The sequence below is a fragment of the Aquarana catesbeiana genome, linkage group LG05, assembly GCF_042186555.1.
Source record: "Aquarana catesbeiana isolate 2022-GZ linkage group LG05, ASM4218655v1, whole genome shotgun sequence".
Classification (NCBI taxonomy): domain Eukaryota; kingdom Metazoa; phylum Chordata; class Amphibia; order Anura; family Ranidae; genus Aquarana; species Aquarana catesbeiana.
The window spans coordinates 37,798,371-37,816,439 of NC_133328.1; the positions used below are offsets into that span (position 1 = coordinate 37,798,371).

An 18,069-nucleotide genomic window follows, 5' to 3' on the forward strand; every position below is an offset into this window, starting at 1 on the left:
AAATGAAGGATGTTAAATCGATAATACGGATCACCCACTACAAAAATGCAGATAGTGTTAATAAGGAAAAAAAATGGGAATTTGCAAGTAAGCATTTAGGATGTCTATTGAGGCCAGAAAATCTCCTGGGAGAATAGAGGCAATAACCAACCTGGTGTAGAACTTTTGAACTCAAAGAAACAAGCTGAGTTTTCAAATTCAAAATGAGCTGAACTCCACCCACAGGAATTGAGAACAGGTTTGAATAGAACCCCTGAAAGCATTTCATGTTTGGGACTTGGGCGATGATCCCGGTGAAAGAGCAGCAAGAAGATCCATAATTCTTTGTGGAGAGAGAGGCAAATTTGAGAGCAAGAAGTGGGGAGGAGGCAGAATCCAAAACTGCAGTTTGTAGTCCCTGGAAATCGCACTCCTGACCCAAACAGTGGAGATTTCCAGGGCCAAAAAGCTGCAATGACCGACAGACGCCCCCCACTGTAACAAGTAGGGACATCCCATCACTGAAAAGAGGTTTTGAAGCCAGAGTTTGCTGGCTTGAAGAACCATGTCTTCAGATGAAAGTTTCTTGCAGACATAGACTGGAGCTGGAGGGCTGAGAGGGAAGAAAATAAATTCTTCCTAACCTCAGGAGTAGGTCTACACCCACAGAAGCACAAGCATTCTTTTTTAGGGGAGGAGAGTACTCTTACTCCCTGTGATCTCCTTAATGTACTTATACAAGGATTGACCAAAGAGACATCCATCAAAGGGCAGGTGCTTGAGGCGTTTCTACTGTGGGAGTTCCACTGACCAACTTTTTTGCCAAAGAATTATCCACATATGGACAAAATATCAGCACCCTGGGACAAAATTTAGATGGGTAAGCCATGCACTTAACATGGCATATTTCTCTGAACTGGATGTAAGCAATCAGACCCCATCCCGGCTTAGACCTCCACAACGGCATACCCCCCGAAAGGGTTCTTCAGGGGCAGGGATCCACCAATGGCCCTAGATCTGTATAGCACAATGCGGGTAATTCAGAACACTATGCATTACGTGTCAAGCAGAGCCCTACACAGAACCCAGTGCCCAAAGCAACATTATAAGCTGACCTTGCATCTTCTTCATGTTTGCCCAAGATTCAACCATTCTGGAATCTACAGAAGGAGCCACAGATGCTATGGAGAAGCCAGAAATCTTACAAAACCTGTTAACGGAAAACACAAACTGCTATAGAAAAGATGTAAGCTGCTCTAAGTAGAGATAAGTGGTCCATAACCTAAGGACACTAAGGCAGCTTTCTTTTCTTTTTTCTTTTTTTTTTTTGCCACTGTCCAACCACCTGGAGGTAGCTGCATATAACCCATGGTTTAAGACTAAAGATCCTGTGTTCTGTACGATTAAGAAAAAAGCATTGTACCAGAAACATGATTCTGGTGCCTTTATAAAAAGGGACAAATCACAGAATACCATTTATAGTTAAACCCAAACTCCTTCATCCCAATCATTTTTTTGTTTTACTCTTTTTATACAATTTCAAATGTGTGCTAGGTTTTGAGATGGTAGATTAAAGAGCTTGGGGGCTGAGGTTGTGGGCATTCTTCCCTTGGGTATCAAAAGGCCTTGTTCTGACACTGATTAGTAGGAGTAGCAGTGGGGTTAGAGGGGGCAGCACCAAGTTTCACAAATAAAGTATGATAATGGTTTGCTTATTTTGTTTCCCTCTTCTGGTCACCTCTGGGCATTTGTGGGTAAATTCAGCAAAAGAACTGTAGGGAAAGGTGGGTGCAGAGGATGTTTGAAAGCAGTCATAGGAACTCTTTGCAGCTCGTAAATTATGAACCATGACGTCTCAATATGGTACTAATTAATGATGCTTATTTTCTCCAGTCTAAATGTATTTCTTGTATAAACCAGGCAAAACACAGACCACTTATGTTACCAGCTTTGCTATGTATGTCAGTAAATTCTTAATAAGAAAAACAAAACAAAAAAAACACCATTTAAGTGCATCGTTAGTGTTTTTATTCCACAACCATATTTCTAATCAACATTTTACTTTAATTTAACAACTTGATTTAAATAGCAAGCCATTACAAAAGAAGCAATTACAACATTTGCAAAGCCCAGTCAATGATCATTAAAAGTAAATTCTAGAGACCCTTATCAGACAGAGAAGACAAAGCATCAGAGGGAGGAGAACTTGCAATCTGTCCTATAGCAACCAACCAATCAGAACCCTACTGTGAAGGGTAAATATGATGAGCTGTGTGGGGCAAGACAGACTACCTAGGAAAGTTTTCCTTCTTTTCTGAAGAAATTTCAAAATGTCAGTGTTTTAGCAGATCCATTACCACCCAATAAAGTACAACATTGTAAATGCAAGGCTTGTGCATTACAGCACAGGCATCTGTACCCTCAGAAGTCCACAACATCTGAAAATTTTGAAACTTACTGATAGTGGTGAAGTCCTAACCCTTCTGACATCTTCCTATTGGTCGGTGAAGCTACACATCATAGCGATAGACCAATAAAGACTCAGGAAGAGGGAAGATTAGACTTCAACACAACCAGGGAGTACTGAAGTTTGCACATCAGAAAGCTTCTAGTTTCATTGGTCCTGTGGTGTTTTTTTTTTTAAAGCACTGCAGGTGTGTACATGCATGTAGTTACTCAATCTTTTTTTTAATCTCCTGAAGGAAACATGAAGGCTGTCATACTGAATCGCTGGCCTCAATATTTTGAGTCATTAACCCAGAACAATCATGTAAAAAGCCATGGCATTTCCCGATCTACTGACATTTTACATGTTTGAGGGCTGTGTCTGGGAAAGCATTGAAAAAAGTGAGTAACCACAAAAGCCAGGCAAGCTAGCTTTTTCAGAAGGTGGTCAATAGTAGCAGCCACATAGTTCTAGCAGGCCTATGTATATATTGTATGCACCAGTGCATAATTTGTGTATGCCCCATACACAAGTTATATGGCCACATGTACTGTTTAGTTTCAGAAAACACTCAGGTCTCTTCACACTGCATCTGGTGAACACATCTAGACTGGTAATTGCATCCCCACACTGCATGCACTAAACTGACTGCAACCAGGATGTACTGCCAGCTGTTAGGGTAACAGACAGTCTTTGTAGTCACTGGAACCAAGTAAAAGTCAGTACTTGCATATTAGAGTAGGCTATGTCCATACATCTAGAGGTGCCTGCCATACCATAGTAGATGTAGTCTACAAGGGCTCCATTGACTACAGCTGCACTTTAACCCTGAGTCAACACAAATATGCAGCAAATTCTAACGCCGAGACATTCTTGTGGCCTTAACCTAAGCCGCAGAATATAGAGATACAGTATAATGATATATAGTTTACAAATGTATATGTTACACCCGGCTTATTTATTTAGTGTATGAAGGACAAGCTGTTTTGTTATTGTCTATGTCCATTCATGTCCATATTGTCTATGTCCATTCATTCCACAAGTACAGTATGGGAGAATAAAACGGGCTAACCATGGACAGTTCCTTCATCAGACATTTGGCTGAATAGGACCAGGCATAGAGAAGTTTTAGTTTCCAAATGTAGACCAATTGTCATGTTGAACATTCAGACACCCATGTGGAATGGAGTCCTGGGGTATATTAGAGCCAGCTACACTCTGAAATGAAACCCATCGCATGAGCCTGGGGTAAGAGTCGATATATCATATGATATATATATATATATATATATATATCCGGAATGTATGATAGGAACATCAAGTCTTAGGTCTAGAAGTGTTCAATGGAAGAACAATTTTGTACTGCATAAACACAGTTGTTTTTCTACTCTACTTACTTTCTACTTACGGCAGATTAAACATGAAGGGGACAATATTATTGGTTGCGATAAAGCACACAGAAAGGTCTTTTACACACAGTCCATGAGGACCCATGATCATTTTGGTCAGTGATTTTTTTGTATATAACTTCATCTTTTATTTATCTTGGGATAGAACTTATCTGCTCTGTGCAGTGGTTTTGCACAGAGCAGCTCCAATACTCCTCTTCTTAGGTCCCCCGTCAGCGCTCCTGGCCCCTCCCCCCTACCCAGTGACCCTGGAGCAAATAGCTTGCTGTGGGGACACCCAAGCTGGCTTGCTCCCAAACTGCTGCTCTGCGTGTCCATTCACCCACAGGGCTGTGATCTGGCCCGCCCCCTCTATCATTGATTCATTGGCTGTGATTGATAGCAGCAGGAGCCAATGGCTCCCAATGTTGTGTCAGTCAATGAGGAGGGAGAGTCCTCCGAGGCTCTCATGTACATCGCTGGATCGCACTGAGGCTCAGGTAGGTATGGGGGGGGGGGGGGAGAGCTGCTGCACAGAGAGTTTTTTACCTTCATGCATAGAACGCATGAAGGTAAAAAAACCTTGGGCCTTTAGAACCACTTTAAGCTGGCCAGAAATGGATCGAAATTTAGCCAGTTCAGCAGGGACTGGTTGAATTTTTTTTCAGCCCGCTGGTTGAACAAAAAAAAAAAAAAGAAAAGAAATGGGCAATCTATGGCCAACCTAAGAAAAAAATGAGCACTGCAATGTCATTGTGAAGGGGAATGCACACAATTTTCCCCTTGTGTTAGAACTGAACTCCAGGCAAACAGCTAATCTTGTCTGTTATGTCATCAGGAGGCTGGCTGTCTCTTCTGGGTCTGAGGAGCCCGTCTCCTGATAATGCTGCACTGTGCATGCGCAGTGGGTTATAATGGAGCCCCAAAGCCTCCAGGAGGCTTCTGGTGGGGGAGGCTTTATTCTGGCCTAGGCTAGGAAGGTGGAAGCCCTCCCCAATTAAAAAAAAAAAAAAAAAAAAAGTATGAGGAGCCAGATTAGTAGGACACAAAAATGTGAGTTAAGTTCCACTTTAAGTAACACTTTTAGTTCTTGTCCCTCCCCTGGCGTATAACTGGACAGTGAAAGGAAAACGGAAAACATAACAGCTCCTCTCTGTCATTCTTCTCTCCCCTTCCATAGCAAACTCAATTTTAGCACAATTAATTGGTTCTTGGGCTGCTTTCACTCTCCCAGACCGAGATCTGCTGTACAGAGGGAAAACAAGAGGCTGACATAAAGTCAAATTCAACTATTTTAATTGTTAAAAAAAAAAAAAAAAAAAAAAAAAAAAAAAAGCTTTAGGGCCAATTCGCATCATGTCCATTGGGCTGCATTGCTAAACACAGGCTCAATGCAATACCTTGCTGAAAAAGCCATTGTTTCTAATAGACTCAGTTCACATTAACGTCCGGTGTTAATGTGCTGGGTGAAAATGGAACTGCATTTTATTACACTACAACATGCCACAGCATGCATTAAGGAGAACAAAAAATTATGTATTTTGGCTTTATTTTGTCACATCAACACCATAAGAATAGTGTAAATTGAGCTTTAGAGCTCATTCATACTTGTGCAGAGAACTGCATTTTTTCTGAACTAGAAAAACACAGATCTCCGCAAGGGCACAAAGAAATCGATTGTTTCCTTTTTGCCCTGTTCACTTTCCAATGTTCCATTCTGGTGGGCTGTGGGGGGGTACAAAAATGTGAAATGTTTACATTTTTCCTTCCTTCACCACAGCTCACCCACAGCTCCGTGTCTGTCTGCGTTCCCACGCAATGTCAAGTGGAGATGGCCACACACTGATCAACATTTCGTTGGTCCATGCACAACCGGACAAACTTCAATCCATCTATGCCCAAGCTTAAAGTGGAGTTCCACCCAGAACTGGAAGTTCCACTGTTACCACTCCTCACCCCCCCCTACATGCCACATTTGGCATGTCATTTTTTGGGGGGAGCAGGTACCTAGTTTTGACAGGTACCCAGCTCCCACTTCCGCTAGGGCCACCTAGGCGTTCGAGCGGAAGTTCTCCTCTCCCCTCCTACAATCATCTGGGACACGACACTGTGCACCCGCCTGGGAAGCCGCAAGCTGTCACAGCCGGGGTGCCCACACTTGCAATGCTGGCGTCGGCGAGAGACCGGGGAGAGAGCCGGGGGGGTTCGGGCGACCGCATCACTGGACCGTGGGACAGGCGAGTGTGTGTTTATTAAAAGTCAGCACATACACTATTTGTAGCTGCTGACTTTTAATTAACACAAAAACGGCTGGAACTTCACTTTAGGCCTGGAAGCAAATAATAAAACCCCATACTATTTACAGCTAGACCTCTTGGGGAACAAGGCTGGGCTCCGGGACAGATATTGGGACACTGCTGAAGCCGTTGGCTACCTAATAGGAGACATCTGAATCTCAAGCAACAGAAATGTAGATGCTGGCAATGACTTGTCATGGTAAACTTCCAGGAAAATCTGTAATGCCTCTCCATTGTCTCAACTTAGATTTCAGATTTGCTTTGTTCACATGGAAGGGAAGGGTTTACGGAAATTTTCAAAAGTGGATAATTATGTTAAGTTTATAATGCTTACATGTTGCCTTCCCTCATTTCTCCCTACCCTCCCCGTCAACATGCTAAATGTTAGATTTAAATAAAAACTGTTTTTATTATATACATTTTTTGATCCAGTGAATGATCTCATCATTGGCTCTTTGTACTTCCCTATGTCATACAGGCAGATCATGGCTGGTGGGAATGACCAGCACAGCTCCCTGCCTCACTACTCCTCTCAAGAGCCCTCAACCCTGAGGCCCACATTGGTGACCTTTTGACCTGTACAAAATCACGGCAAAAGCACATCAAAATCGCAACGTGCGACTTTCTGCCTGAAAACGCTACGCTCAGGTGTGAATGGGGCCTGATTGAAAGCACTGGCCTGACTCTTTGGAAAAGTTGTATAAATAACAAAATGCCTTAATCGAGGAGCATTAGGCTGGAGGAGTGGGCATTCCTAGGCAGGCTGCATTTGCATGCCGACTGGCCTAGGTAACACCAATGTAATGTTGGACCTCCATGGCTGAAGAATTTAAATCAAATAAATTAATCGAGGTGGGCCAGGGTCAGGCTGGGGAGTAAAGGATTAAGTGATACTGGACATCCTCCAGCCAGGAAATGAGATGGGCTCTACCTGAATTGCTGCAGGTTCTAACGCACACTGTGAGAAGCTCACAGAAAAAGCAATTCAATATGTTAGAGGAGCTTGTACAACTGTGCAAGACTGAGGGGGAAGGCTGGATTTTATCTTTAAACCTTAACTATCATGTGCCGTGCTTGTTGGCTGTCATGGATGATGGTGCTCCTATTATCCTGTCTTCTTTGAAAATTGTGTGCTGCAACAGGTCCACTTCAAACCAGCTGAAAGAATAAAAGAAATGTCATCTTGGATGTGACAAGGAAAGCCACTAATTAGGTAGTTAATCGTGAAATCTGACAATGACCTCCAGTGTTACATAGCTAACTAAACGATAGGAGGATCATTCACATTAAAACCAAAACCTCCAAGCCTTCCTTGCTAAAAAATAATGAAGACAACAAAAGAAAAAAAATGTATATATAAATTTAAATAAAATAATGAACTGAACCTGAACAGTATTTACCGCAATGTGAAAGGACATGTAACCATTATTTATATACAATTCCAGCCATACATGTTCTTTTAGATTTACATGAAGCAGAGACACCCATTACCTGCGTAGGAAGTGAGGGCGATCTCGAGGAGCAAAAAAATACTGAGAGAGGTTGTAGCCCTTCCTCATTCTGCTAGAAAAAAAAAAAAGTGTTTTTTTATTTTGCTGTGTCCCCCCCTTGGTGGAAGAGGGGGGGGGTTCCACTCACTTCCCATTTTATCTAACACTTATCAGACAGGAAGTGAGAGGAAATCACCCCAACCAGGACATAGTCAATAATTGACAAAGGCTTTATCCTTTCCCCACTCTATCCAAAACAATAATTAAAAAAAAAAAACAGTTATGGCTGGAGTTGGGATTAATAAGTATGGCTATGATGGCTTGGAAAAGCTGTAACATCAGACTTAGTCAGGAGGCAGGCAACTTCCAATAGATTATCTTTTTGGTCGGTCCATGTCATCAATAGCTGCCAGGAGCTTCTGTCTGGCCTTTTTATTGATGTGGGAACCAAGGCATACATTCACCAAGTTGGTTAGCTGCTTCGTGGAGTATTCCTATAAAAAGAGATAAAAAAAAAAAAAAGGGAAAAAAAAGAAAAGAAATGCTAAGTATGAATAAATCAGACATCTGGAGAACAACATTGTGCCATTTTGGAAGGCCGTGCACCCAATTACTGAGCCAGTACCAACTCTTAATGAGGACCTGTCAGTTCTGAAATGATCTCATTATCTGCTAATAAAACCAATTTTCAGAGCTCTTTCTATAGGAAAAGCTGATCTGACTCTTGGGTGACAGTCTGCGGACATCTGCTCTATACACACTATCTCACAAAAGTGATTACACCCCTCACATTTTTGTAAATATTTTACTATATCTTTTCATGTGACAACACTGAAGAAATGACACTTTGTTACAATGTAAAGTAGTGAGTGTACAGCTTGTATAACAGTGTAAATTTCCTGTCCCCTCAAAATAACTAAACACGCAGCCAATAATGTCTAAACCGATGGCAACAAAAGTAAGTACACCCCCAAAGTGAAAACGTCCAAATTGGGCTCATAGTGTCAATATTTTGTGTGGCCACCATTATTTTCCAGCACGGTCTTAACCCTCTTGGACATGGAGTTCACCAGAGCGTCACAGGTTGCCACTGGAGTCCTCTTCCCCTCCTTCACGACAACATCACAGAGCTGGTGGATGTTAGAGACCTTGCGCTCCTCCACCTTTCATTTGAGGATGCCCCACAGATGTCCCATAAGGTTTAGGTCTGGAGACATGCTTGGCCAGTCCATCACCTTTGCCCTCAGCTTCTTTAGCAAGGCAGTGGTCGTCTTGGAGTTGTGTTTGGGGTTGTTATCATGTTGGAATACTGCCCTGCAGCCCAGTCTCAGAAGGGAGGGGATCATGCTCTGCTTCAGTATGTCACAGTACATGTTGGCATTCATGGTTCCCTCAATGAACTGTAGCTCCCCAGTGCCGGCAGCACTCATGCAGCCCCAGACCATGACACTCCCACCACCATGCTTGACTGTAGGCAAGACACACTTGTCTTTGTACTCCTCACCTGGTTGCCGCCACACACGCTTGACACCATCTGAACCAAATAATCTTGGTCTCATCAGACCACAGGCATGGTTCTAGTAATCCATGTCCTTAGTCTGCTTGTCTTTTGCAGTTTGCAGTGTGCGGCATATGGTCTGAGCACTGACAGACTGACCCCCCCCCCACCCCTTCAACCTCTGCAGCAATGCTGGCAGCACTCATACGTCTATTTCCCAAAGACAACCTCTGGATATGACGCTGAGCACGTGCACTCAACTCCTTTGGTCGACCATGACAAGGCCTGTTCTGAGTAGACATGTGCATTTGTTTTCGTCCGAATTTCAGGTATTTTCGATATCGTTTTAACAAACGATAATGAAGGTGCAGAATACGAAAACCGAAAGATCCGACTAACAAATGCTTTATTTTCGTTTTCATTGCGACAACAGTTAGATATAGATAGGAGATTCAACATGACGCTGACAATAACAATCTGTGTCTATAGAACCTGTGGTCGAATGTGGCTAACCTTAACTCTATTAGTCCAAGATTACTCTACATAGAGAGAAAAGATTCGACATAGAGAGAAAAGATAAAAATAATGATGATGAATGTTATTGGCCAATTGTAACCAAAGAGGAGGGGCAGTAAAATAGCTAGAACTAAGTACAGACGTACAGCCAACTTACTTTCACTTACGATTTGCTAGCAGAGAGAGACACACACACTGAATCATTTCAGAAGACAGTCAATCTTAGCTGGTCCGTTTGTCAGAGAACCTGAATTATTTAGCAATTAAGCATAAGCACAGCAGCAGAACAATAGTGAATCAAGCTACAGTTCAACGTAACTGTTTCATAATAATCTGCTGCTATTGTGTTAGTGTTGTGAACTTGATAGTGATACTAGTGTTGTGATAGCCTCAGAGGCTGCCCATGTTGTGTGTGTGTGTGTGTGTGTGTGTGTGTGTGGGGGGGGGGTGTTATTATTATAGATTCTATATTATAATGCCATATCAATATCTGACACAACGTATGTGAAAGTTGGCTGACTGGTGGGGTAGAGTAGACCATTCAACATGAACGACGAAGATTCGACAAAGCAACAAAAAAAATTCAAACGTCGAATCTTTGGCTTATGGTGTCTGTCGAAAGTTCTAAGAAGATTCGACGGAGGAGCTAAACTGTACGACGCCGCAATCGTACATTTTCGGTCAAATGCATCCGCCCATAGGCTATAGAAAAATTCTAATGTTGGTTGACTAGTAAAATAATAAATAAAATTATTACTAGTCATACAACATTAGAATTCTACTACAGCTAGCTTGTAGGCGGAAAATTCGACCGGAAATGTACACATACAGTTTAGCTGCTCCGTCAAATCTTCTTTGAACATTCGACAGACACCATAAGCCTTCAATGACAGATTCGACCTTAATTAATTCAGATTTTCGGACGAATGCAATTTTTTACGAAAAACGAAATAGATAAAAATGAATTTCGGGAGTAACTAAATAAATGTATTTTTCGGACGAAAACGAAATTCCGAAACAAAATATTTCAGTGTGCACATGTCTAGTTCTGAGTGGAACCTGTCCTGTTAAAACACTGTATGGTCTTGGCCACCATGCTGCAGCTCAGTTTCAGGGTCTTGGCAATCTTCTTATAGCCTAGGCCATCTTTATGTAGAGCAACAATTCTTTTTTTTCAGATCCTCAGAGAGTTCTTTGTCATGAGGTGTCATGTTGAACTTCCAGTGACCAGTATGAGAGAGTGAGAGCGATAACGCCAAATTTAACACACCTGCTCCCCATTCACACCTGAGACCTTGTAACACTTAGTCACAAGACACTGGGGAGGGAAAATGGCTAATTGGGCCCAATTTGGACATTTTCACTTACGGGTGTACTCACTTTTGTTGCCAGCAGTTTAGACATTAATGGGTGTGTGTTGAGTTATTTTGAGGGGACAGCAAATTTACACTGTTATACAAGCTGTACACTCACTACTTTACATTGTAGGAAAGTGTTATTTCTTCAGTGTTGTCACATGAAAAGATAGAATAAAATATTTACTAAAATGTGAGGGGTGTACTCACTTTTGTGAGATATTGTATGTTCTGGTTTACAATAAATCAGACAAAACAAGATATTTTGGTTCTTATTTTCCCTTTGTGTGCCTCATCCTTGAAAATAATTGCTCACAAGTACAGGTGCTTCCGAAAACTGATGATATGAATAAGGCATGATTGTGAAGAGTGGGAGATTTTTCTTTGGGAAATTAAAATTTATAAAAGTCCAGTAAAGAGACATTGTCAAATTTGTCTTCAGCCGCATGTGTTTGCAAAGTGTGAAAAAATCCCCCCCCTAAAAAATCAACATTTTACGGTTATGATTTTTGTGTTGGGCCGCAGGTTGGATATCCCTGATCTAAATGGAAAAGGACGAAGCCTTGTTCCGTTTAAAAAAAATTTAGCTGAACAGATGCGGATGTAGGCTGATGTAAACGGATGATCATCTATTTACATCCACCCATAGACATACATTGTGGCTCAGTCTGGATCAGTCCGAACAACTGACAGACGGATCTAGACTGAATGACTGTGTGAAAGGGGCTTTATGTCCCCTGGCTGTGATAGCTCAATGACAAAGAAGCAAAAGCCTGATCAGCTTAGACTGCCCTCTCTCAAACATACTCCTTGTTATTATATTCACACACAGCACACTTGATTGGTCCCTAGTGCAGCCTTTCCCTCTTTCAGCCTGAGCTTTACTGTGCAAGGCAGTACAAGAAGCTGATATCAAATCAGTAATTGCTGTTGTTTTATATTTGTCTTGAGTTTGGCTTTAAAGCCTAATGCCCCGTACACACGGTCGGATTTTCCGATGGAAAATGTCCGATCGGAACGTGTTGTCGGAAATTCCGACCATGTGTGGGCTCCATCGGACATTTTCCATTGGATTTTCCGACACAAAGTTGGAGAGCAGGAGATAAAATTTTCCGACAACAAAATCCGTTGTCGGAAATTCCGATCGTGTGTACACAAATCCGACGGACAAAGTGCCACGCATGCTCAGAATAAATAAAGAGATGAAAGCTATTGGCCACTGCCCCGTTTATAGTCCCGACGTACGTGTTTTACGTCACCGCATTTAGAACGATCGGATTTTCCGACAACTTTGTGTGACCGTGTGTATGCAAGACAAGTTTGAGCCAACATCCGTCGGAAAAAATCCTAGGATTTTGTTGTCGGAATGTCCGAACAAAGTCCGACCGTGTGTACGGGGCATTAACTCTAATGTTCACTGTGCCTTTAAACAGATTATTGAGCCAAGCTGGCACATACAAACCATTTCCTTCACTAACAGATGTGCCCGCTGGGTGCTCTGTATGAACTGTAGGAATTTTCAGGAACTTGGGCTATCTGGGCTCCTGGATTTTTTTCTAGGTCAACGTCTGAATAATATAAAGCTACTGTATATGATTGCTCACTCTGTGCTCCTTGATCCATCGCTCCATGTCGTTCTCAGTCAGGTAATAAGCCTTAATGTAAGTTTCCACAAACTCCTTATCAGGAATGGGCCGGATATCTGTTAGCTTCTCCAGCTTCATCAGGAACTGCTGATAATCCAACTGCATCAGAGCTCGCCCTTCATTGCTGCACTTCTTCACATTGGCGTACCTAAATGGGACACCACCATCTTTATTAGTATTTAAAAAAAAAGTAGCTCATGGTCATTAAAGTGAAGCTGTAACTGCTGCCCAAAGTGTGGTCACCCAAATGCAGATTTGTTCCATGCTTTCTGGTCGTGCCCCAGGGTTAAACATTTGGTGTTCAGTGGTGCGTTATACCACCACGCATTTAGTAACCTACCTACCTCTGACCCCTGAATGGGCACTTTTTGGACTAATTGACATTCCAGGTACTAGGATCTCAAGAGGCTGCAAAAAACTCCTTACTATTATATCCCTTGCAGCATGGGAGACAATCCTCCATAAGTGGATCTACCTGGAAACCCCCCACTATTTCTTTGTTTATAGCTAAACAATCTTATGTTTTGCGCATGGACTGGGTGGAGGCCTCCTTAACCACTTCAGCCCCGGAAGGATTTACCCCCTTCCTGACCAGAGCACTTTTTGCGATACGGCACTGCGTCAATTTAGCTGACAATTGCGCGGTCGTGCGATGCTGTACCCAAACAACATTGACGTTAGGGTTGTCCCGATACAGATACTAGTATCGGTATCGGCACCGATACCGAGCATTTGCCCAAGTACTTGTACTCGGGCAAATGTTCCCGATGCTTCCCCCGATACCTAGAAGACAGCTGTGATCGGCGCGTGGGGGAGTTACAAGATTCTCCCCCAGCGGCTTTCAGCAGCTTTAGTGACATACAGCGGTGATCGCTCACCGCTGACTGTCACTGCATCCTCCTCCATGCCCCCTCCTTTCCTCTGTCCCCCTCCGTTCCTCTGTCCCCCTCCGCTGTCCCCCTCCATTCCTCTCTCCTTCTCTGTGCCTCTCCGCTGTCGCCCTCCGCTGTCCCCCTCCATTCCTCTCTCCTTTTCTGTCCCTCTCCGCTGTCCCCTCCGTTCTTCTCTCCTTTTCTGTCCCCCTCCGCTGTCCCCTCCGTTCTGCTGTGCCTCTCTGCTGTCCCCTCCGTTCCTCTCTCCTTTTCTGTCCCCCTCCGCTGTCCCCTCCGTTCCTCTCTCCTTTTCTGTCCCCCCTGCTGTCCCCTCTGTTCCTCTCTCCTTCTCTGTCCCCCTCCGTTCTCCCCCTCCGTTCCGCCGTCCTCCTCCTCCTTCCTTTGTGAATGGATAGAGTCAGCTGACTCTGTCCATTCACATAACTGAAACATTGTAATCTCCTGTGATTACGATGTGTCAGTTTATGAATGGAGAGGAGCCGCTGTCTTCTCTCCATTCATTCTCAGTGCAGCTGAGGCTGCAGAGAAAGGGACTGGGGAATCTCTATCCTCTGTCTCTTTCTCTGTCTCAAGGGGGAGATATCAAAGGTCTGTTAAGACCCCTGATATCTCACCAAAGCCCCCAACAGGGCTGATTAAAAAAAAAACAAAAAAAACACATATTGCAATAAAGAATAAAAAAAAAAAATTATTGTAAATAATAAAAATTGTAAATAAAAAAAAAAAAAAAAAACACACACACATACACCGTTCACCCCCCCCCCCCCCCCCCCCCAAAAAAAAAGAAAGCACTGTTAAAAAAAAAAAAAAAAAAAAAAAAAACACTGTCACGTGACATTAAAAAAAAAGTATCGGTAATCGGTATTGGCAAGTACTTGAAAAAAGTATCGGTACTTGTACTCGGTCCTAAAAAAGTGGTATCGGGACAACCCTAATTGACGTCCTTTTTACCCCACAAATAGAGCTTTCTTTTGGTGGTATTTGATCACCTCTGCGGTTTTTATTTTTTGCACTATAAACAAAAAAAGAGCGCCAATTTTATTTTGAAAAAAAAAAAAAGCAATTGTTTTTTACTTTTTGCTACAATAAATATCCCTCAAAAAAAATATAAAAAAAACAAAATTTCTTTCTCAGTTTAGGCCGATATGTATTCTTCTACATATTTTTGGTAAAAAAAAAAAAAAAAAATCGCAATAAGTGTATATTGATTGGTTTGCGCAAAAGTTATTGTGTCTACAAAATAGAGGATAGATTTATGGCATTTATATTATTCTTTTTTTTAAAATTAGTAATGACTGCGACATTATGGCGGACACATCGGACACTATTTTTCATTTTCAATATTTTTATTGAAGTATCAATGTTGTATAAAGCACAAGTGACAAAAATAGGAATGAGTATCGAGCACCCACAAATAGTGCTCCTTTTCAAATAATCATAAACTTAGGACCTTTAGATAATAAACTGAGCAAACTTAATGCAAAATGTGTTTGGCAGAAATGCCAATTAACTTAACCAAGTAACATAATATATAACCCAAAATATTAAGCCATTCACTGTAGAATCAAATGAAAAGAAAAAGAATACATCTCTAACAGAGTAGGGACCGGTTACAGGTTGATTCAAGCTACTTTAAATTATAGCATTAGGAATGACATGTACAGGGGGAATAATGTATGTTGTAAGGAACAGAGGGGAGGGAAGAAGGGGGGGGGGGGGGGGGTTGGGAAGGGAAAAAGGGAACCCCTGTATACATTTCTACTAGTATCATGTCAGCATAGAGATATATGTTCTGTCATAGCATCTCATAGTTGGCAACAATAACCAGGTCAGCATGAAGAAAGAAAGAAAGAAAGAAAGAAAGAAAGAAAGAAAGAAAGAAAGAAAGAAAGAAAGAAAGAAAGAAAGAAAGAAAGAAAGAAAGAAAGAAAGAAAGAAAGGTCAGCCGGAATCGCTTTAAGGTGTAGATAGATAGCGAATCCACGGGTCCCAGGTTACATCGAACTTATTGGTAGAATTACGAAGGACACAGGTAAGTCTGTCATTAACCATGATCCAGTTAAGTTTATTCTTCACGTAATCAAGAGGAACCATCGACTGCTTCCAGTATTTAGCAACAGTAATTCTAGCTTCCAGAAAAATATATGCTATTAATTTTGTCGATTTTTTGGGGACCTCATCAGGTAATTTGTGAAAAAACGCTGGTTCCGGGGATCTCCGTATATTAACCCCCATCACAGAATATACTAGATTAAATATACGAATCCAAAATCTAGTGACCACAGGGCATTGCGACCAAACATGGAACATTGTACCCATCTGGCCACAACGCCTGAAGCAGGTGGGCAACGCAGATGGGTGCATCTTTGCAACTCTGGTCGGGACCAAATACCAACGCAGAAGTGTTTTATAATTTGCTTCAATTAAAGTTGTATTGATTGATATTTTGGATAAAGCATAGGCAATATCTTGCCAATCCGATAATTCCAACGTGGTGTTCAAGTCCCGTTCCCATTGATTTATGTAAGGAAGCTTAGTCCCCAGGTCAGTAAGGATAGCGTATATTGCAGATATCCTTCCCCGTAAAAGGCCCCTCATTTGGCAAGATAATTCAAAATTTGTAAGTACCAGGGGTCTATCCAACCGGTTCAGTTTAAATCTTACAAAGGAAATAATTTGATTATATCTAAATAGTTCGCCGGAAGGCATCTGGAATGTGTCTTTAAGATATTGTATCGAATACGGCTGATCTCCATTAAGGTAGTCTCGTATCCTAAGGAGCCCTTTATTGAGCCACCATAGAAACAGCATTGGAGTCATTCCAGGGGAGAATTCAGGGTTAAAGAATATGGGAGCTAATGGAGTATGTGGGGAGGACAGAGGTTTACGGTGTTGTACTCTGTCCCAGGCCGCTAGTGAATGAGACAGGGTAGGACACAAAATAGGAGGGCGAAGACGGCCAGGGAGCCACATTAAAGAACCTATAGCGAAAGGGTGGCACGAGAGGGCCTCAATAGAGACCCAGAGGGGTGTAGAACCTTTGGCCGTTGTGTAAGAAAGCTGGGTTATTTGAGCCGCTTGGTAATAAGCTTGTAGCTTAGGGAGGCCAAGACCACCAGACCGTTTTGAGACGTACAGTGTCAATTTATTCATTCGAGGTTTCTTATTATTCCAAATAAAACGGAGGACATCCGTTTCCAATCGCCGAATATCTCCCCTCGGAACTGCAATCGGTAAAGTCCTAAAATAATAGAGTAACCTAGGTAGGAATGTCATCTTAATCGGACACTATTTTGGGACCATTGTCATTTATACAGCGATCAGTGCTATAAAAATGCACTGATTACTGTGTAAATGACACTGGCAGGGAAGGGGTTAAACACTAGGGGGGCGATCAAGGTGTTAAGTGTGTCCCCTAGGGAGTGATTCTAACTGTGGGGGGGATGGGCTCACTACAACATGACAGAGATCACTGCTCCTGATGACAGGGAGCAGTAGACCTCTGTCATGTCACTAGGCCAGTGGTTCTCAACTCCAGTCCTCAGGACCCACCAACAGGCCAGGTTTGCAAGATAGCTGAAATACATCACAGGTGATATCACTTGCTGCTCAGTGATTGCAGTATTCTAGTCTGCAACTCCCCAAGGTAATACCTAAAATCTGGCCTGTTGGTGGGTCCCGAGGACTGGAGTTGAGAACCACTGCACTAGGCAGAACAGGGAAATGCCTTGTTTGCATAGACATCTCCCAGGGACCCCGGTGGACATTGAGTCCGCGGGCATGGAGTACACGGCGCGCGTGCGCTCACAATGCCGCGATTTAAAGGGGATGTACCTGTGCGCCCATTTGCCCACCCCAGGAGAGCACACTGTACATCGTCGTGCGCTGGTCGGCATGTGGTTAAAGTAATTGTTACCCCGACACTTCATTTTCCTGATATGTGCCTGCTGTACCATATATTTGTATGAGAAAGTCTCCTGTTCCTGCTAGTACCCTTGCTTTCCTATTAAAAGCTGACCACACTAAGCAGGAGAGCACACTGTGGTCAGTTCTCTAGCTATGCTGGAAACTCAGCCTGCTCTCCTCCCTGGATTAGACTTGCCCTGACATGCCCCCCGCTGCACAGCCATTCACTGGGAAGATCAGTGTACTGCCGCCAGCTCTTATGCAGCCAAGAACAGAGGGAATTTGATTACTTATAAAAAAGGTATTTATAAATGTTTTTTTTTATATCTATACACAAATGTTTTGCATTACATATCTATTTTAAACTGAATGGGTTGTTTTACAAGGTGATCGTTTACAATCACTTTAACCACTTTGTCTCTGGGCCAATTCTGACACTTCGCTCTTACATGTAAAAATCTACTTTTTTTTTGCTAGAAAATTAGTTAGAACTCCCAAACATTATATATATATTTTTTTATCAGAGGCCCTATAAAATAAAATGGTGGGTGTTGCAATTTTTTATGCCATATGTTATTTGCGGAGCGGTTTTTCAAACGCAATGTTTTTTAATTAAAAAAAACAAATCACTAAAGTTAGCCCAATTTTTTTGGAT

At 42.4% G+C, this 18,069-nt stretch overlaps 1 protein-coding gene across 1 annotated transcript in view; it reads right to left on the reverse strand.

Annotated features, from left to right (window-relative positions):
• Nucleotides 1–5,129: 5,129 nt before the first annotated feature.
• Nucleotides 5,130–18,069, reverse strand: part of VPS50 (VPS50 subunit of EARP/GARPII complex) — a 390,966-nt gene continuing 378,026 nt past the window's right edge. Inside the window, exons 27-28 of the mRNA XM_073629604.1 lie at nt 12,574–12,763; nt 5,130–8,094 (exon numbers count right to left, since the gene is read on the reverse strand). Of these exons, the coding sequence (XP_073485705.1) occupies nt 7,975–8,094; nt 12,574–12,763 (310 nt within the window). The 3' untranslated portion in view covers nt 5,130–7,974. The remainder of the gene's footprint in view (nt 8,095–12,573; nt 12,764–18,069) is intronic.